This window comes from Anopheles nili, chromosome 3, assembly GCF_943737925.1.
Source record: "Anopheles nili chromosome 3, idAnoNiliSN_F5_01, whole genome shotgun sequence".
NCBI lineage: Eukaryota > Metazoa > Arthropoda > Insecta > Diptera > Culicidae > Anopheles > Anopheles nili.
The window spans coordinates 56,513,495-56,534,939 of NC_071292.1; the positions used below are offsets into that span (position 1 = coordinate 56,513,495).

General features: G+C 48.6%; 1 protein-coding gene across 1 annotated transcript in view; it reads right to left on the reverse strand.

The window, feature by feature from the left end:
* Positions 1-4,806: 4,806 nt before the first annotated feature.
* The window catches only part of LOC128722599 (hormone receptor 4), a 151,884-nt gene continuing 135,245 nt past the window's right edge, over positions 4,807-21,445 (reverse strand). Inside the window, exons 11-15 of the mRNA XM_053816273.1 lie at positions 14,216-14,282; positions 8,519-8,566; positions 5,077-5,234; positions 4,933-4,999; positions 4,807-4,851 (exon numbers count right to left, since the gene is read on the reverse strand). Coding sequence (XP_053672248.1) covers positions 4,807-4,851; positions 4,933-4,999; positions 5,077-5,234; positions 8,519-8,566; positions 14,216-14,282 — 385 coding nt within the window. The remainder of the gene's footprint in view (positions 4,852-4,932; positions 5,000-5,076; positions 5,235-8,518; positions 8,567-14,215; positions 14,283-21,445) is intronic.

The window sequence follows — 21,445 nt, forward strand, 5'->3', positions numbered from 1 at the left end:
TCCTTGCGCACCACGTGGCACACAACCACGTGGCCTGAAGCGATGCTCGAAAACCGGTCAGTTCTCCTTCAGCAGGGGGATGGTTGCAAAGAAACGAACCCAAAAACCCCTCTACGCGGCCGTTGGGGGAGCGGGCGGTTGTGTTTGTTTGTGTGCTAATCATCATATTAATATATCGAATCTTTCATATATCCTTCGGGTGCGTTCTTTGCGCGCGCGCTCTTCTAAACTATTACTATTACACAGAACAGGAAGATTAGGAAGGAAGGAAGAGTTACTAGGTGGTTGCGGCGGTGGCAATCATTTTGTATGATTTTTCTCTCTCTCTCTCTCTTGCTTTAGTCTTCATATATCCATATACAGCTAAATGGGTTTGCTTAGTGCATTCGATCGGTCGAATGCAGAAAACGTGGTTTTAATTTTCTTCCGACCTAACGTCGCCTACTCCGATGTGAGCTCGGCGTATTGACTTGTCCTCGTGTCCTCGCAAAATGGAGAACCAGACACCATCGTGTTTGACCAATAGTTGCTGCTTCACTGTGTACACCGCTGCCGATCTCAGCGCTTTCTATTGATTATAGCTCTTGCTTTTGTTTGGTGTGAAAAAAGTTGGCTAAAAACTGGAGCTACCAGAAACGCGCAAACGCCCATGCTCTCTTTAACAGTGAAATTGTAAAAGGTGCATCGTAAAATAAATGGTTCAAATGCCCCAAAGAGAGCCAACATCTAACAAAGTAGGCTTTGAAATAGTCAGAAAATATAAAAAGAAGGTGAAGAATGACACCAGTGCGAATAAAGAGGTTATTTCTCTCATTACTGATCGTAGGAGGCTATATTCCTCGCAAAAGAATGAAATTGAAAAGAAAGTACTGTATACTAGTACACTTTTTGTGTGCACTAGCAAGAAAGCATGAGCTTTTGCACATCCCCAGTAGCGTAAAGCTACATTCGTAAAGGTTCTTTGATTTTGAATGTTTTTTTTTGTCATTTTTCTTTTACACAAGCCATTATTAGATAGGGTTCGCTCTATTTTCCTCTCCCATCGTGAACCCAATCGAAGCCAATTACTTGATTACCCAATTAGCGTTTGAATGCGTGGCGCAGATTAAGCTCGTTCGAAACTATACAATTAACTTCTGCCCCGGCCCGTGTGGATGAGAATAAAACAATTAAAAAAAAACAAAACGTTGCGGCTCGATTCGCCAGGATGTCCCGGATAACCAGGGTGCCTTTTTACAGATAAAACGCGCTTACGCAACAAGAACGAAAACCATTCCACGGAGCGTGACACAAACATCCACAAACCGATCAAAGGAGAGATGTACGCTTACGTCTAGTCTAGTATGGGGTTGTCCATAAACAAATACGATAAAATAGTAATTAAAAAGGAGGTTAAACGACGCAAAACAAGAGCAGCGGTAAAAGCGTTGCGCTGTGATGCCGACTAATGAATAATATGGCTGCGTTCACTTTGAGGGACGCGTTTGACGATTTTCTCCTGCGATTTGTTCTGCAGATTCGCGTGTTTCCAGTTCCTCTGTTCCTCTTCTACTTCTTCGGTTTAATAATTCGGGTTTGTATAAGCTACGCCAGTTTTAGCATTCGCAGTTCAGTTACTATGGTTTCTATGCATACTTTTTTTTTGTTGTTTGCTGCAGTTGACGATTGCTTTCGTCTGCGTAGCGATTGTAATGGGTACAAGTAATTAATATTTCTACTCTACGACGCGTATAATGGCTTTGGATGTCTATTTGTTAAAGTTTTAGCATATTTTTGTTTCGCTTTTTTATCATCTTTCTCTTTCTCTCTTCTCTTTCTTTTTCTCTCTTTTTTGTTGCTGGCGGGAAGGAATTTTCAATCACCGTTCATACACCTACACATGAGCTACACTCACAAACACGCACGCTTACATACATCGGCATTTTTTTTTTGTGATTTTTTGTTTGTTTTCCCATTTTGCAGGGCATTGGCGCAGGGGTTTTTAAACACACTGGAACCCTACACTGCGTTACGGGCCGTCTACTTTGCTGGGAGTTCTACAGATTTTTCACTGCGCTGGCTCACTTACGGACTACCTCATATCATTCTACAGTCTAATCGTGGTTTTTGTTTCATTCCAAGGAGCTGAACGAAAATAATTAACTTCACAAACGAAAGTATTTTTGAGCGTGTACGATGTACGATGTTTTTTTGTTTTGCTTTGCTACGCCGCGCTTTATCAACATATCATAGTTACACAACTAGATTTGCACGATCACTTGCAGTTTAAATTGGACAATGAGTTTTATATGTGCGTGCGTTTCTTTGACAGCCAACCGGCCGGTTTCTTATCACTCTGGGCGCTGATTTGATACAAATAAAGGAGTTACGTTTTTCCAGAGGAGTCTATAGCTTTCCGCGGAAATGGCCTCCCAACTGCGTCACCTCCGATGTCGCCGGTTTGCCTCGTAGATGGAGGATTTTATTGCATTCGAGCTACTCTGTAGAATCACTTTACAAGAGAGGAGGCGTCTGCTAATCTACCTTCTATCGCGATAAACACGTATCCTTCGCTTGTGCGCAGAAAATGATGCTTTGGAAGCCGAACTATTCAACAAAACAGGGGACTGGTGCTTGAAAAACTAGGTGTTCGTAAGAGAAGCGATCAAAATACAACACAAACGGTTTAACAAGAAGGAGTCTACAGTATAACTCAGCAAAAAACACCACGACCATTGTGCGTTTGTGATGCCACTGGAAGATTGTTTGCTAGCCCGATCAAAACCCTCTCGAGAATGAGGCTTTTCTTCGCATTATCACAAGTTGTACGTAGATGCGGACGCCACCACTCAGCAGCGGTCCGACTCAGACAGGCGAGTATTCCTCGTCACTAGGGCGAAGGGTCCTTCGTATGAGTGTGACTCATTTTAGGTGTAAAAATTGAGCAGATTGTATTTTGTTTTTTCGTTTGGTTTGCACCCCTAACAGCTAGACTTTATTACGCTACACTGTGAGAGAGGGAGAGTATTCATTCGAGGCCAAGGGAAACGTTCGTCAAGAAGGACGTGTGGCGATTATAGACATTGCATAGAAACTACACACACTCGACAAAAAAAAACGAGAAAACAAAAAAAAACACAAACATGGAAAGGAAAAACACTAATCAAACAAACGCATGGAAAACCTATATGACACATCAAACTTGTACCGTTCCGAGATGCACAGCGATCAGAGATTCTTGGGCGAGTCCTTCGCGGCGCGGATGTTGAGCTTTACACCTGACGGCACGATTGCTACGACGGAGTTGCTACGGATTGCGCAGTGGAACTCGTGATGGATCTATCGATTTCACGATTCTTTGGTGTGTTAAGAACCTTTCGCAAACCTTTTGCGATGCTCTTCATCTATCTCTTTCTTATCCCCGATCAGATGGACCGAGGGAATGTTACCGATAAATCAAGCAAAAGGTACGCCGTGGTTCATGACTTTGCGTACAGCAATCCAGCGTGCGTTATTAGAGAGCTGCCCTGGTTTTGGTGTGCTGGTAGAATCGGCCCACTGCGCCGCAAAGGACATGATCATTTTTGCCCCTGCTGGAGAACCGCATCCAACTGTACGGTCGATTATCAAACTAGCGAATCCTAAACGCTAACTAACACTAACATGAGAAGATTCAGAACGACGATTTAAACGATAAACTAATCCTTACGCGGTACACAAAAAAGACAAAAAAAAACGAAAGAAGAAACAAACCATGGCTGCGTTCAGTTGCATCGCACCGGACAAGCAGCTTACATGGTGTAATCATTGCGATTATGGTATGCATTTAGCTTGCACTTAGCGTAAATTAGTGATGCATTATGCGTTTTGCGTGCGCTCGGTTTCTCCCTGAAACGGAGAGGGATTCTGCCTTGGGGGAGTCCCGTTCCCTTGCCATTGTGCTTTGGTTTCGATGTTAGTTTCGTCCACGTACGTTACAATGCACAGCTCATTCATCAACGTTCTAGCTCACGGTGTGCGTTGAGGAGTTGTAATGCGTGGTTACACCGTGGATCGAGCGTAAAAAAAATCATTGCCAGCGTGAGCGGTACAGGAAAGGACAACGCGATTAGGACGAACAAAAAAACAAAAGGGACATGCTGTACCTTTACATCGAAGATGTACACCTGAGTAGTACATGCATGTGTAGAAAGAGCTTTCTAAAGCGGTACGTCTTTTCGTACCTTTTAACTAAACGAGCAAAAGTCGTTTTGAATGTGCTCAATCAAAATCCGTGTAGAAAAAATCTATCCTATCGTCTCGGAGGAAGAACAACTATCATTCCTAACTCGATGGTTTACGTGATTGAACCAAAAAAAAAAACGTTTAAGGAAGCGCATGAATATGTCCCTCCATCCATTGCTTGTCGATTCGTTGATCGCTGAATGGCCTCATCTGTCTCTGTAATGTGCATGGCTGCGTGCCAGGAAGAGACGTTTTGCCTCGGTTCTATGCGCCGATAAATACACTATTTTAGCACGCTTGGAACCACCATTTTCGGAAGCGTTAACGAGACAGGCGCCTCGCGACGAGCGGATGGTTTTTACACTCTAACATCTAACGCATCTGGCCCGGGGCGGTGATCGACCAGGATGCTTTTCGAACGGGGTCTGATGATCCGTTGGTGTGTTTTGGCTTTCGTACGCTACCACGCTCGGGATGATGAGCTCGTGTACCGTGTTTGTGTGTGTGTGTGTGTGAACCGAAGCGGTTGTATCGTTTCAGGGGATTCGGTTGCTTCTATTGTGCAAGCTTCGCGTGTAAGCTTTCCAAGCTTTTTTTTCCCGTTTAGTACGGCGCAAATCGATTGTATCCTCCACGGTACATGGTCGCCTGTGAAGGGAAAAAGGAAAATAAAGATAACACATTAGTAAGACCTGCAAATGGGGCTCAATCGGGCTCGTTACAGCTTACCCCATAGCCGGGTACGGGTCCGATACCGTGGCCAAGGTACGGGTCAGCATACTCCGCTCGTCCGTATCTGTAAAGGCAAAAGTTAATCATTGAGTTTGGCGTCCTCGCTTTTTGTTTCTCGATCCGACTGGAACGAAAACTCACCCTGCAACGGTGGTGTATCCTGCGACGGCCGGTTGTGCTGCTGCAGCCGCCGCTCCATAAGCGGCCCTTGCTGCGGCGGCCGTGTAGCTGGCGGCCGAGTACGCCTGAGCCTGGGCTTGAGCCTGGGAAAGTGGAGTTTTCAACAGTGGTGCTGCAGCCTGCAAAGGAAAAACACGAAAAGACGATACGCGTTAATTGAAACTCGGCACGATTTCACCCGGCCCGGAGAAGGTGAACAAAAGAAGGAGAAGAAGAAGAAGAAGAAGAAGAAGAAAATATGGCGCACAAGACGCGACCCACTATCCCGATAGAATCAATCTTTTAGATGTAATCAACCACGTACTCTCTTTCTCGCCAGCTCGCGCACCTCGATCAGGGACGCTATAGCATTTCCGATAATCAAAGTATTCCATCAAAAATTCAAAACTCAATTCACTCAAGTCGTCCCTCCACGGGGTGTGCGTGTGTTTCGTCAGCCCACCCAACGCGCCCCTCCTTCACATGGGAAATGGGCCACCAAGCGTTTCCACCCACATTAATGAAATCCTAACTCGCTCGGAATTTCCTTCCCCCCCCCCCCCCCCCCGGGGCATCGGGTCCACGGGCAAGCGGGACGCAGAAGGCAGGAAAAGTTAGTCATCGATTATCACGTTTCACGTGCGCTAAGCTTCATTTTCCCCCCAATACAGAGAGGGGGATTTCACTGCTAGCGAACGTCCAACTTCCACATCGTTCCCGAACAGCCGCCGGGTTCTTGGCACCAACGGGGAAAGCGCACCGGAAGCGCGCCGGATAAAATGTGCAAATTAAATTACTTCATCCGAAGGAGATTCTTACAGCTGGTTAGGCACCCGCATCACCCGGGGTTCTCTGGCTCGGTGAGTTCAATCAGCAGATAGCGCAGGACCATGTGTGTGTGTGCGTGTGTGTGTGTGAAGGTTTGCCTTTGCCGAATCCGTTCGTAGCATTTCTGCTCAGTTCACTTGGCCGACCTCTTACACGATTAGAGAGTGATTTGCCAAACGGTGGTACGAGCCCAGCATATGTGCCCGTAGCACCGCTGCGTGGGTGTGCTGGCAGGGGGTGGATAGTGGGAGTGGGATGCGTACCATCCGGTAACGATCAGCTCACGGGTTGTTCACGTAATAGGCAAAGATAATTTGGAGCTCTTATCTGCAAAAAAAAATAATAAATAAACGAAAACACACCACACGTCGCTCACTTTCGCTTGCAGGCGGGTGAGCTTTTCTTTTCCCTCTACGTGCAGCTTCTTGATTTTCCCGCAAACCCGGGGCTCAAGCTTAAAACGATCTCCGCACGACCGGCAGGATCTAGCGCTTGTGCAATAGAACGCAAATTCGGTATTTATTGCGTATGGACGATGATGGAAAGCGATGGGTGCCGCGATGGGAGCGAGATGAGAATTAAACCGATCCATCAGCGGGAAAAGTGGGTGAAAGTAAATTGATACACCGATCCAATCCTCCCCCGACAACGGTGGTGGGTGGTTTTGAGGACGCGCTGGATCATGGGTTTTGATGCGCTACCCAAACACCCCAAGCTGGATTTATGATTTGTGCCGAGCATTAATATTCAACGCGAACGGGGCCGGCAGCACCGATTAATTGATGATCGTGTTTGAGGACGCGCACAGTCCGTTTTGCACCCCAAACCGGTACAGGACCGGTGGCCTCGCAGCAGCGGTTGGATCACCGGCTCAGCGGTGCGATATCTACGGTAAAACGGTCGCGGACACGTTTCGCACGTGCTTTACCTGCGGTAAAGCCTCGCAAGAGAGCTGTATCGTGTGGTGGTAGTGGGATGTTTCATCGTTTTTACACGCCCCACGCTCTCGACGTGGTAGCTGGGATTACGGACACGGCGCCAGGACGACGTGCAGTGAATAATTTCTTGTGCGGAAAGGATGCTGCCACCGTCACAAGCCGCGGCCAGTAAACTAATGAATGTTATTAGCCAAGCTAATGCCGTCGGAATCCGTCCGCTAGAGGCTCGTGATGATAACGCACCGCGTTCGCTATGTCCCGACACACATGTCCTTTCGGGAGGGGGAGGTTTCTTTTTTTTCCGCCCAGTTTGTGTGTCATTATTCCTTCAGCGCAAGCATCGCTCTACTTGCAAGACAACGGAGGCACGGACCCACGCAAACGATTCGAAGGGATGTTTGTGTGTTTCGTGCCGTTCCGCGGAGAGTCAGGTTCTCCCCCAAACAGTGGGTGGAAAAGAAAGCTTTTGCAGGGGTGGACCTCGTGGATGAGCGGTTAGGGTGGAAAAATTATTGCTTCATCTGTTCCGCTTAATTAGAAGGCTACGGGCCGAGCCGACACAAGCGGTGAAACGTTGCGCGAATTGAACGGTAATAAATAATGCTAATTTATTAATTCATTAAACCCCCGCGCTCGTGCCGTCCTTCGCTGTGTGTGTGTGAGAGAGAGAGAGAGAGAGAGGGAGGAAGCAATGTGAAAGCAACCGTCGTTTGACCTCCTATTTGCTCCACCCGGGGTGGACAAAATTATTCAGCAAACGAATTACAATCCACGTCCCATTCCGATCGAATGGATTCGGTTCGCTGCGGTCGCAGGATGCCGCGTTCCGTTTGGTTTGGCGAACCGACGGAAACCTGCACCATTGCCGGGAAAGCGTATCGAGTACACGATTGAGTGATTCGTGGCTTGCCGCCAAACGGGCTCCCAACTCGCACCCGTCACCCTGGCTGTGACCGGAGGCTGTGTTCCGATGAATTGGATCGATTGATAAAACTTTAGCTGCGCTGTGCATTATAAGCCCGCCAAAAAGGACCACTGCCTTGCTGCTGGTGGTGGGTGGTAGCAGGGTGGAAACTTCCGGCCAACCCTCCTATCCAATTTCGGCGAAGAGGTCGGTTTCCGCTGACGCGCGAATGCACGACCGGTTCGGGGAAATGGAAAGCGATTAGATGTTTCGAATCGTGTAATTGGACCTGCGCCTGAGCTAATGAGCAGTTTGGATACGACGAGCAGTCCTAGGAAAAGCGTTTTGTTGGCCGAAACCACGCCGGGCAATTAGGAAATTGATGGGAGAAAAAAAAAACCCACCCGAGTGACGTGCGCTCTTAGGCCACACGCCAGGAATGGTGGCTAGTGAATGTGCGGTTTTCAATCAGCATAATGCTGGTCGGAAAGCCGATATTCCTAGTTCTTGGAGCGAGAAAGAGAGAGAGAGAGAGAGTGAACCACAACGAGCAGGACGTGAAAACTTTTCGCTGCGTGACGCCGGGAAGCTGTGCTAAGCCGATTTTTGCTTCTCCATTCGCTGGCCAATAATTCTTCCACACCAAGAGCCGCACGCAAAAAGGGGTTCACCTCTTTTTTTTTTGTTTGTTTTGGAGCGTACGAACGCGGCTACGCGGCCTGTTTCAGATGGAAACGATCGAAGAGATACTTACGTTCAAAATGGTAGGCTGTGCCTGAACCTCCGTCACTGGTTTAGCGGCCTGTTTGGTGCGTAAAAGTAAAGCCGAACCCCACAGCGGACAGAAACACACAAGGTGAAAAGCGCGCAGATGGAAAGAGAGAAAAGAGAGAAAATGAGCATTAAATGGTGGTGTGCCGAACAATTTGTGATCGCTACAGGGGTTTTTTTTTGTTTGGAGGAGGGAAAAATGTATATAGTATAGCATTTGAAAAAAAAAAAACAAAAGAAATACTACTAAATTTGCTACATTAAACAATTTTCAATATCCCCCGCTGTACGTTTTATGGACTGGGCTGAGCCAAACAAATAGAGACGTTTTTGCTCTCTACTGCAGCCGGTGTGACATATTTTAATTAAACCACCCCCGTGTTGGTGGTCCACAAAATTAGCCCCGGTGCCCTGTACACGCGTGAATGTGACCCCCATTTTTGGGCAATTTTCTCGGATTTTTCATTCCATTTAACCCTTCACGGCGCTAATGGGAGAGGGATGCTTCGGACGGGGCGATTCCGTCCGCGCCAGGCGCCCATTTTCCATTCGTGCTTCTGCGTGTGGTTAATAATTCATGAGTCTCCGTTGTCTGATCGGCTGGGGTAAGCTAAAAAAAAACATGGACCATTCGCACCAGTCGCTGTTCTGAGTTTTTGCAGCCAAATAGGTTAACTGAAAATGCTTTTCCGACAGGGTCACATTCACTGGTAACAGAATATTAAAAAAAAAAAACATCGCCATATATAACATCGAATGCGTCCCCGAAAAACCGGTGCGTTCGAGTACGTGGTGTATGATGTTTCTATTTTTTGCTGTTCTCGAGCGACTAACAAACAAAAACGAATACACCAGCCGTTGCCTGCAAACGAGCAGCACGTGTTGGGGACAACATTTGCCGAAACATCGGGTGATTTTTAATTTTACTTAAACCACACGATGCACTCCTTGTTTGTTGCGTAGATGCGCGATTTATGCATCATAACTTTCGCGTTGAACATTTAAATTAAATGCGCTCAAAATAGACCTTCCGAGAGACCGATCACCGAGTGGCGCGTAATTTAGCTGCTTGCGTGCTTTAATTAAATGTCGCAAAGAAGCAAACGCTCGAAAAACACGGCCCCACGGCTATGAAACACGAAACACGTGCACGTTGACACAGTGCCACACATACACGCACACACAACACCATATGTCCGAGGTCCCACGCACAAAATTAATTATACATCGTTGGGAAATTAAATCTACAAAATGACCACTGTGCTTTCATTATAAGCTACCCGAGGGCACAACCCAAAAAGGGACCTCTCGTGCAGCATCTACGCACGGTTTACGTACGGTTTTACGGGAGAGCGAGGCAAAATTATTTGCACCCGCATCCCGCAAGTGCCTTCCACCCACGCGCGCGAACATTCGCTCGTTACGAAACACCGAGGAAAATTGTATGCCCCGGAGCTACTGGAGCGTGCAAACCACCTAATACGCCACCACCCTGGGTGGCGTTGTTGGAGAAGCACGTTACGTGAGGCTTTCGGGGATTGACGTGTCCGGGATCCGTTCCGGGTTCGGTTGAACGGGTGCGCTCTGCTCGTTAACCCTCATCCATTGATAGCCCTTGGCGGGCGTTTTAGCTGGTGGCACTGAACGGCTGCCCGGTGGACGACGAAATTGGTTCTAATCGACGGTAAAACGAAGCGCGTGATTCGCGAAATTTCAAACCCCGCATCGGCAGGTAAACGGTTCCCAGTCGGTTGGAATGGGGGCATTCTTCATCGGCCACGTCGTTTGGGTGGGCTATTTTACGCATGTGACGCTAATATTCGCAGCATTCTCGATGGCAACACGCGGATCAACCCGCCGGTTGCCATCGCTTTAGGCTGGGCAGAGCAAAGGAAAGATGGCTCAGGCAAAAAAAAAAGAAAAATAGAAGCTCCGGACCAAAAATTCAACGAAACCATGCATGGCTAGGAAACGGCACGGGAACAATGTACAACGGGAATAGACACGCCGCAGGCGGTCGATAGCTATTTGGGTGCCATTTTCGGCTTGAACGATCGCTGCCACGGCCGTCTCGCCTGCCTGGGAAAAACCCGTCCCTCCACAACAATAGTGGAGTGGATAAATTTGTTTTCATTGTGCCGCTTCGATGGCCGGGCGCACAAGCAAAGTGGCCAGGATCAGTTCGCGGAACGGGTAGCCGAGCCAGGCTCCACCGGGTTCCCTAGAACGGACCTCTCTCCGTTGGACGCTTGATGGCCCATTCCTGGGGACCCGATGCGAGCTCGAGATAAAGTGCGAGCATCCTGTTGCATTAGGGCGGCTTAAGGACGCTCTTTGCGTTGGCCAGGCGGGACCGCACATTCGCCCATGTGTGACGTTTCGGGGGCATTATTTCTCATTGTACGCGCACACGCTCTCGTACCAGTGTGGCACTATCCCGGGACGCGGGACTATCGTTTTACGGTGCTCAAAGGATATTCGCACGTCGCGTCGGCTCCTGGGGGAGTTTGGTGACCATATGGTGGAAGCAAATCAGCCAAGCTTCTCGGCGACCGGGACAGGCGTGGGTGCCGGGCCGCAGGCATCTGAGGTTTGCTAGGTTAGTGTGGTTTTCGGAATTGAAATTGATTCCAAATTTGATTGCACTTCCCCTGCCCGGCAGCTTGATTGTTCCATTTCCATTTTCATGCCACTGCCGGTGCCCGATACGCGAGGGTCCGTGGAAAGTGGAAGGTAAGGTGTGGGCGTGTGTGCGCATGTGTGTGGATGAACGCGTGATAGCATGGTATTGTGTGTCGAGTAGTTGCGACATTGCGTAGCTTATCCCGGGGCTTTTGGCGACGGCCCGGTGAGTCCTTGTGCCGGACCCGGGGAGATACATAAATTCACCCGTACAAAGATGAACACACATACGACAGGGAGGATGGCATGTGTCCAGGGGCGTGTGTGTGCGCGCGTTTGTTGCCACCCCATCACGTGGAATTTCGAGCCCCGATGCTTCCTTCCTTCCTGGGTTTGCCCGCGCACCCGCATACCGACGCAACGATGCGTTATCAGTCGCAACTGATCGGATTTCCTCCCCGGGTGCCATCCGAACCGGGCTCGGGATGGAATGGAATTGGAATCCCGAATCGAATTAAGGTCGGAGCTAATGGAAGATGAAATGGATTTTGCCAATGCCCGGGAAATGTTGTGTGATCAAATCGGCGCGCGAGTTTTGGGCTTCATTCTCCGCTGGGCGCATTTTCCCTGCCCACCTTTTTATTGCTCCACTCCACTCGTGCTGTGGATGCTCATATTTTTCGAACTCAAGCGCCCATGTGCGTGTGTGTTTGTGTACAAAGGCCGGTCTAGTGTTGGCTCGGATTTGATCTTTTGATGAGCTGAATCGAGTAGAATGCGCGCGCTTTCTCTCTCGCTCTCCGCTTGATGCGACAATCGAAACTCAATTATAATGTCGCTCCAAATGAGTCTGGAGTCAGGAGGCTAAAGCGAAAAAAAAAATTATCGCATTACGAGCAAATTCATTCCCACCGTGGAACCGTTAGTCATTTTCCTTCCCAGCCGGGACAATCGAGAAACAAGCTTAAAGGAAAATTCAATCTCACGGGTGCTTGACACAGCAAGATAGTTAGGAAGGAACCGCGTGGAAATGATTATTTTTTGCTCGCTTTCACTGGCTCTGGCACGTACTGGCGTTCCGCTTATGCCCATTGATTGATGAATAACTCTACCGAGCTTTTTACCGAGCTTTTTACCGAAAGCTAGCGCTCAATGCGAAATCAATCAATCATAAAATAAATATATAGCCTAATTATGCTCGCTTTTTTCTCGATAATCATTCACCGAAAACGCAACACCGATCGATCAACTAGCTTTCGCAGGCCCATTAGCAAAAAAAAGCCAATGTGCGTCTGTTTAGCTCGGCTCGCCCCCGTCGGTGGACTCTTCAAATAGCGTTTTTAAACAAAAGGGAACAACGAAACATAAAAGAACAGCAGAAAAGAAGGAAAAAGCGCACCGAACGCCATAACCTAATTGCACCGGCACGTTGGGATGGGCGAACCAGCGAACGCCGGTTGTTTGTGTGTTTTTGCAAATGGAGCGAAAATTAAGTTTGGAAAAGTCATTCCACCGTTGACAGGTGGCATTTATATTTCGCCCAATGACGGTCGTGGGTGGTCGTGTGCAACGCGCGCGTGTGTGTGTGTGTGTGAGTGGGGAGGTAAAAATATAGATCCAAAAATATCCAATCAAACGACCGTATTTCAGTGTCAAATAATGCGATGATCGAGTGCTGATGGAGACGCCTGGTGGTTTTCATAAACGGGGTGCAAAAATGTAAAAAAAAAAAATATTCCCATCGCCAATAAAACCGCCTGCACACACAACCGCACAAGAGCACGAGAATGTGGGGGGGAATATGCTCTCAAACATTTTGTGCGGCCCCTCGATCACGCTTGCTTGGAATTGGGATTGATTGCAATTGTGTGGTTCGCGAGTGAACGAAACGAGATGCTGATGAGTAGCGCAGCAACAAATCAACTCGTCACAGTGACAATAAAAAAAATACGAAAAAGAATTCACCAACCGTGGTAAAAACGTCAAACTTCCTGCACACTGCTACGGCAATGAAAAATTGGATCCACCGTCAGCAAAGCGGTTCACCTGCGCGGAATAAAAAATCCCACCTTTTCCCACCAAACCCTGCTAGCACGTATAAAAAAGGCATGAAATAAATAACCCACTCTTCGACCCACGCAAACGCTTCCCTCCACCCCGTCCGTTACAAATAGGATACAGATACTCGGGAACGTGACCGGTTTGGAGCGCGCCCGCGCGATGTAGGCGGAAAACCCGCAACACCCAAATGATGGCAGTTTTCCGTCACAATTTTTCACTCGACACCGGGCACTATATTTTTATGTTGCGCGGTAGATCACGGCACTTCCGTTTTTTTCGTGAAGTGGTTCGCCTTCCCGGCTCGCAAGGACAAATCGAAAATTGATTGATGTTACTGCTGCCCGGCTGCACTCGGGATGCAATGTAGTTTTTTTGGTATGGCGAAAGGGCACCAGGGCAAAAAAAAATCACCCAACCCCGGTTGCTATGATGCAACGTGGGAAGTAGAATGATACAAATAATGTGGGACGCTCGGTTGGCACCAGGCAAGGATGGATGTCCTTCGTCGGGGCCACCTGCTCGTATACGAACAACGGATAACGATGCTGACGTGGTTGGGTGGTGCCAGTAAACACTCGGTGATTGGTTTATGTCCCAAAATCGAATAGTTCACCCATCGATATGCCAATAACGAAACGGACGTTCGAGCCAAACGAGAGGAAAAGCATACGATTGCGATTTAGTTTTTAGAGCAGTTGTTCGAAAACACCTGTTACCGTTTACTGCTGGCTGTTGCTTGAAACAAAAGGACACTCCACGAATGCAACATGTAACTCAATACACCCCACCGAGTGTTGGAGAACCTCTCGAACACTCCGCCAGACGCTCGTTGGCTCGAATTACATGCGCATCTAGATTATCTAATGAAGGACCGGTACGATAGTTCCCCGTGCGGTCCGATAAAAGCCCTCCCAGGGTGCGCTCCATCAATTAGGCACATTTAATCCGTGTGCCTCACTGACCCCCTCGATGCTACTGCCACCCCGTCGACACTTACCTGCAGGCGATAGTTGGGATCCGCTGCTGTGGCTGCCGCTGCCGCTAGATAGGGATCGAAGTAAACACTACTCGGTGAAGGTGGCGTTGGGTCCGAAGTAGTCCGAGGCACATGACCACCAGTCCGTGGCGTTGATTGGATGAGTGATGCGTTTCCGTTTTGGTGCGCAACGCGAACCATTCCGATAGTGTGCCGTTCGCGGCAAGGAGTTGAAAGAGAAGAGAAGCGTTTCGATTAGTTGAGGTTGATTGATTATTTAGCGGCGCGGAAAGCGCACGCGTATGTGTGGCTGTATGTGTGTGTGAGACAAGAGGGACTTCCGATCTTCCAACACCCCGTTCCGGTTGCGATCCGCCACAGAGCTCGATCGAGAGCAGCTCGTGGCCGAGGAAGTGGGGACATTGAAGTGAAATCGGAAGAATATTTGATTTTCCCCGTGACCACTCGAGAATTGCTTGTTTGTGTTGCGGGCCGGTGCTGCCTATCCCGCCCAAAGCGGACGCGTGAGCGTTGATATCGGGGAATTGTTGTCGAACGATGCCCGCTCGGTGCTGAATGTGGATTTGTTCCGGAGCTCTCAGCCCGGCAAGGAGTGGGACTGCCACATGGGGGGAAACGGACCGTTGTGTGAAAATGATTTATTGATCGTTTGTTATTCGAGGGATTTTCCCGAGGAAAGACATCAACCATTCGCGTTCCCGCAGCCGGACCGGGTGGGATGGTTTGCGTGCACACGAATTAAACACGAAGTGCACCAGGAGTGGTCCTGTTCCGGGCATGAGGAAAAAAAAGAGGCAAAAACAAGAGGCCGGACATCATTGAGTGCCCGTTAGGAAAGCCAACCGCGGTTGGTATGGCGTTGAACACCCACCCCCGGAGAGATCGCGACCATTTTTTATTCTCCACGATGTTTGTTTGCTTTGCTTTCGGCGGGGGGCCAGATTTAGGTTTCCCACAAACCGGGATGTGTGTGGCCGTGTGTGCTTAGCTACCCGTTCTATTCACCGGGTCGAAGGCGGTCAGGCGAGAGAAGAGAAAGAGCGTAATTTTTCACGCCCAACCGGCTTGTTCCGTGTACCGCACACGAAATGCGATGGAATATTAATTGAATTTATGATTACTCACTTCGCTTTGGTTTGCGGTCGAAGCGAGTGTTGCTTGCTCAAGCCGTGACCGTGTTTGCGTTTGCCGCAAGGGTTGGCTTTTGCGTTCTAATGGTAAAAAAACCATGCTCATTTTACGGTGCATGGTATAAATCAATTGATCACAGTTGGAGAGGAGCACAAACAAAAATGTTCCAGCTGCAGGTGGATGATTTTTTTTCTTTTCTATTCCTTTATAAATCCTTGAAACCCCCCCGGAGAGGTCCTGATTGCTGTTATCCCCTGACAAAACGAAATCACTCCCGATGGTCGCACCGTGGGGGAATCGATGTTCCGTGGCCCTATCTTCGATTCATCGAACCGGCCCCCGGGTGTAATCGTTCGCTAGGTGTAATCCGTCCCACTCCCACAGGAATCGGAGAGAGATGATTAACTTTTGGCCTGCTTTGAAGGGCATTCGGGATGGTTCCCGCGTGGGCAAACCGAGATCCGGAGGAATCCGTCATCATTTTCAGTGCCTACGTCGCCCGTCCGAAGTGTATCACGCCATCTTATCGCGGACAGGGATACAGGGACAGGGATCGAAAGAAAATAACGACAATCTAAAGTGAGCTGGGCATTATTTCGTCGGGAAACCGCTATCACTATTTCGAAACGTTGCAGCCGGTGGGACCAACGAGGAGGAATTGTGCGTTTGGATTCTCCATGGTTGAAGGAATTGATTTGCTTCGTGCTTTTTTTTCTCTCTCTCTCTCTCTCTACCGTACGCTGGTCGCACAGAAAAACCCATCAGTACCATCATGAATGGTGGTTATCCACCAAAGGCGTCCTTCTCCCGACGGGAAGCGATAGAGGACTCGTGGCGTTCCATCGGCTTGAAGGTGCAATCACCGTTATCGCTATTACCTACTTCCATCTCGCAAGGGCCTGCCGTGCGGATGGATGGATTGATTGGATGAAAGCCACTCTGTGGGCGGCACCACGTTCGAATGAGAAACCGCGGTCCGGAGAAGGTTCATTTCCACCATGCGTGCGTGTGTGTGTGGTGGGACGCAAGTGCGGGAATGGAGCGAAATATATAGCGCTCGTTTATTGTGGTGAAGCGCAAACACCCACCACACGGATGGAAAAAAAGGGAAAAACGAAAGAAAAAGAATCTCAGTCGTAAAACGAAGACACAAAACATTCGAACGGAAAATTCAACAGATCCTACTGTGCGGCGTTCGGTGCGCGACGATTCTCCGAATGGATGGAATCAATTTTTACGAGAGCATATTTCCGTTTTCCTCATTTTCCGACCGTTCCGCTTCCTGTAGATGTGGGTGAGTGGGAAATTATGTACCCATCTCGGACCGGTACCGGCTGTTTTGCGCATCGTGCTGTTTTGCGAAAAACTTTACCGCCCACCCGGTAAAATATTGTCAATCTTTTCCGTTTTCCAATTGCCAATCAGTGCGCGATAATAAACCCGATAATGATCAGCGCCGGTAGCCATTATGTGTCCCGGTTTCGCGTACACACACACACACACGCACACCCAGCCACAAGGAGGATGAAACAATTTATGGTAAAAGTTTGCCGGCGTCCGTAAACCCGCACCCAAAACCAGCGGCCAATGTTCGACTCTCGATGGCTTTTGGACGAGTTTTCGAACCGGGAGGGCGCATATAATCACTGCCACGATACTGCGCCAGCGATACAAACCCGTCAGCTTATTTAAATCTTCGCATTCGAAACGCGCACACCAGCCGGCGGCAGCTAATGATCGTTATCGCTTCTAATGTATTTTTATGACTCTTGAAAAATGATCCCCGAAACACTTGCAGGCATCGTAGCGGCGGCGTGACTGCCTGAATGGAACTGGTTCGTGTTCGGTTCGCTTGCGACATCGCACAATCGAGCGAACGTTAATGTTATCTCTCAACGAGAGGCGGATGAGCTCATCCCATTTCACTTAGCCACCTCCCGGGCACAGGACTTTGGTTTTGCAAAGCATCTCGACCCAGCGGGCGGGTTTTGTGAATCGGACACGTGCCACCGAGGTGAAGAAGCAGCGAAAAGCTGTACACGAGCTTTGCCGGATCGAGGTTTTCTGCTGGCGATCGCATTTTGGCAACCGCTTTTCTAGGAAAAACCACCACCTCCGGTTCGGATAATGGCTAATAGCTGTTTGAGGAAAAGGTTGAATACCCATTTTTTTTTGTTGGCTAGCAATACGCACGAGGTTCGCATAATGGATTTTGCGTTATTCATTTTTGAGCTTTCGTTAATGTGCCGTGGATATAGAGGAGCAGTATATTTAGAAGCTAAAAACCTGGCTTTCTGATAGATTCTTTTTTTTTCTTTTTGTGAACATCCGATGCGTAGCTAGGAGCGATCTTACAAAGCCTCCCTCTATTTGCGTTCGACCATTTCAGAAGAATGCCGATACCTTGCAGCGAAAAATGCCAGCTGGTTTCGTTCGGTTACTGTTTTCTTTCCATCGAATTCATGATTGGAAACACAAGTGGCATTCTTGTGCCTCCGGAGTTCGAAAGACGACGAATTGTACGAATGTACGTAGGACATCGAGTACGACACACGAACACGAAGCACTGTTTCACCGGAACAGAAACTAGAAAAACAGTCGAGCCAAATATTTCCAGATTCGGTGTGTTTTTTTTGTTGCCAAGTCGGTCTCAAAAAGGATTCCAAATAGGGTCTTGCAGGAAGATTTCAACGAGACACAATGGTAGTGCAACCGTTTTCCCGTCCCAGAAGTATGCACAAAATGCAAATGCAAAGAAAACGAGTGCAGTATTCCGCCCGAATGTGCGCTCTTTGGAAGCTCAACAAATAGCTCCCGGCGAGAGGAAAGTAATTTCCCAGCATTCCAAGGAACGGTGCCTCGTGAGTTAGAGGTTTCGGAAGAACCAGCTTGAAAACATGGCTCAGACAGAGGACGAACGACTTGCCACGGGTCGTCGTGTGGAGCGATCGTTGCAGGAACTGAGCCACTACTATCAACCGGTTTGGCTTTCGGCAGCCGGGACGCTTTCGTAGACGACAGTGAATGGTCGCGTTCCAGCACAGCTACCTCTAAAGTTTGCCCGTTTGCATAATTACTCGCGTCCGATCCACATGCGATTACTTTATCGAAACAGCGATCAGTTAATGGTTAAAGCGAGACGTCAAGAAATCGTTTCCTTTCCGGGAGCCATTCACAGCAAGAGAGCCTTTCGAGCTACTCTTGACGCACAATGCAACCGGAACGGTTGCTGGACAATTTAAAACCCAGCGTGAAGTCTCGGATACCAGGCTAGCCACGGGATAAAGTGGAACCGAAAGTTGCAGTAAAAGTAACTTGCCACAGACCGGAAGTGGTCCGGTGGGCAGCAAAAGCGGTAGAACACAGCGTGAATGGCCGAATTCTTCTCGTGTCTGTGCACATCGCAATCTTCAGCCGCTCCTGTAGGAAGTCCGTCACATTCCCGTGACGGGTGTGGTTTTGGAGGGGCCAGTTGTGTCGGCACCTCCTGCTGGCGCAGGAAATGGCTAACGGAAAACTTGACCATCGAGCTTTCATACTCCTCGCCGGGGGGTTTTATCCTAGAGGCACCTTCCTAAGGCAAGCAGACTATGTGCGAGGCCGCAATTATTTGGAAACGTGCACCGTCGCCCGTGGCTCGCTCCACGGAAGCAAGCAACCACTTCTGGTGCACCAGTACTAGTACCCGAGTAGCTGAGTCCGAGTGCCCGTTGTGTTGTGGTGTGGTGCAAAAATAAAGAAACTTTCCACTTCATGACGCTCGTGAAGCGGCACGGCTCCAGGACCAGCTCGTGGCCTCGGTGCTGGTGTGAGTTTTGTGATGTGGAAAACTTTTTCGGTCTGTTCGGTCTGCCGTGCGGGTTGCTGGGTCCTTGGTTGCTCCGACTTGCCAACTTGCCAGGACGAGACCACACGCCTACCTACAATGCTGATCCGGTGCCGATGATCTCGGTGGTTGGGCAAGGCACCACTGCCGAAGCGCGTGGAAGGCAGGCGAAGAATAATAATAATAAAAATAAAAAACCCAAGCCAGAATAAAATATTAGGTATCTTTCCGGTTCCGACGTATCACTTTTTGAATGTGTTCTGTTTTGTCCTTCGCTTCGTTGCCGGCCAGTGGTCATATTGTGCTTTTTTTTCGCTCTCTCCTTTTTGCCAGTTTAGTTTTCTAGTGTGGTTTGATGTTGTCAAACAAATGTCGTCAGCACGACTAAAATAAAAATCTAGTGTGTAAAATCCGTCGAGCATTTGCAATGAGCTGCCCACGTATCCTTTTGAGGAAACTTTTGAGCTCGCTTGATTGAAATACGGAACCATACACACTTTTCCACATTTCACTTGCACCATTCAGCGCCAGGGAAGGAAAAAAAAGATGCGCAAGTGAATGAAAATTAAAAATAACGGTAAAAGTTGGCAGCTTGGTTTTTTTCTTCGCTCCATCTACGTCCCAGGACGCCATGTTCAAAGTCGACGGTTCTGAAGCGCATGTGTTCGCTCCATTGGCAAATGCGAACGCGCATATACGTTTTTTTTTGTTGTTGGAAAAGGGGTTTCGTGGGTAGGAAATAAGCGGCCAAGAGAACCCTGTCTCGGTTCGTTGAGTTTCATATTTTTCGATTTCCCGCCTGGCGTACTCCACCCACAACCCCCATCGTCCGAAGGTGACGGGGTGGAAAACAGGAGCGCGTTGTAAATAACGAGCGTTTGCGGTGATTACGCTTTGATTTGGATGGGCTCCACGCCACTCGCGGGTGCAATGTGGAGCTGGTGGGGAACAAAAATATTAATTGGCACACACGAACGATATCAAATAAATTGTGCAGCAAAATGGCGGAAAAACAGCAACAACAAAAAGCAAACAGCAACGCGCTGGGAATAACGCGTCGGGAAATATTACACCCGGCCCACATTCGGTAGGTGCCCTAGATGGAGATGCTGTGCTGGCATAGCTCTCGGGTGCGTCATCGTAATCGACAGTAAATGAAACTCATGAACAGGGCAAAAAAAACACACACACACATACACACTGGGGAAAAATCTCAGGCGCGAATCAGACAAAACAAATCGCGGCGTTTTTGTTTGCTTCCGTGCGTTCCACCAGTTTTTCATTTGCCTCCCATTTTTCGGCGTCCTACTTATGTGCTCCAGCAGATCGTGGGCTGTGGGATCGTTATTGAACTTTTACATTTGTTTTTGCACGTGTGCGCTTAAAACATGCTACCTACCGGTACACATGTTTTTGCGCGCATCCACCCCAGCAGCCCGGTCTGTTGGAGAAAGCATTCCGTACGGAAGCGAAAATTAAACATTTAGCATTGCAACACGTATAAATATTAAATTGATCGTACCCGCTTCCGTTTCACGGCACTCCAGCAGGAGTTATGTGTTTTCGTAGGACAGACTTTTCATCTTCACGGGTGGATAGAGATTGTGTTTTTGCCTTCCATCGATTTGTTTCGTTGCCATCCATGAGAGTCCTTTCGCTACAAGGGCCACTGTCGGGATTAAGTTTCGACTGTCCATGTTTTTTGGGTGCACCTATCTACTAACCTGTCTTCCGGGGTGACCACGAGATTTTATAGGTTCGATCTTTTTTTTCCTACTATTTTGGCTAGCTTACAAATTCATTTCCACGCCATAGCAACCCATGCGAAGAAGGGTTGCTAGGCAACGATTTGCTGGTCACGCTAGTGACGTTCTGGTTTCGCAGATAAGGCGCCCAGCGCAAATTATACACCTCCCGCTGACAAAGCCAAGGAATGTAATTAAGGATCGCAAACAAACGAAACAAAAAAAAAAAAGAGCGCGTTCCAGGACGCTCAAGCGGAACAGCGTTTCGAACGACCTATCCCGGTTGGGGGTGTGCCATACCGTTTTTTTTTTCTCTCCCGTGCAAATAACGGGAAAGCAATGGAAGAAGTTTGTATTTTTAATTTCCTCCCTGTTGGGTGTATGTGGGTGAGAGTGTGTACCAGCGGCACAACTTTTAAGTGGATTTTTTTTTCAACTCGACTCCCCCACTGTCGCTCGTACCGCGGAAGCGGGATGTTTATCGAGTTTCATTTGGCTAACGATCCGACATAAACCGAACGGTGCGCG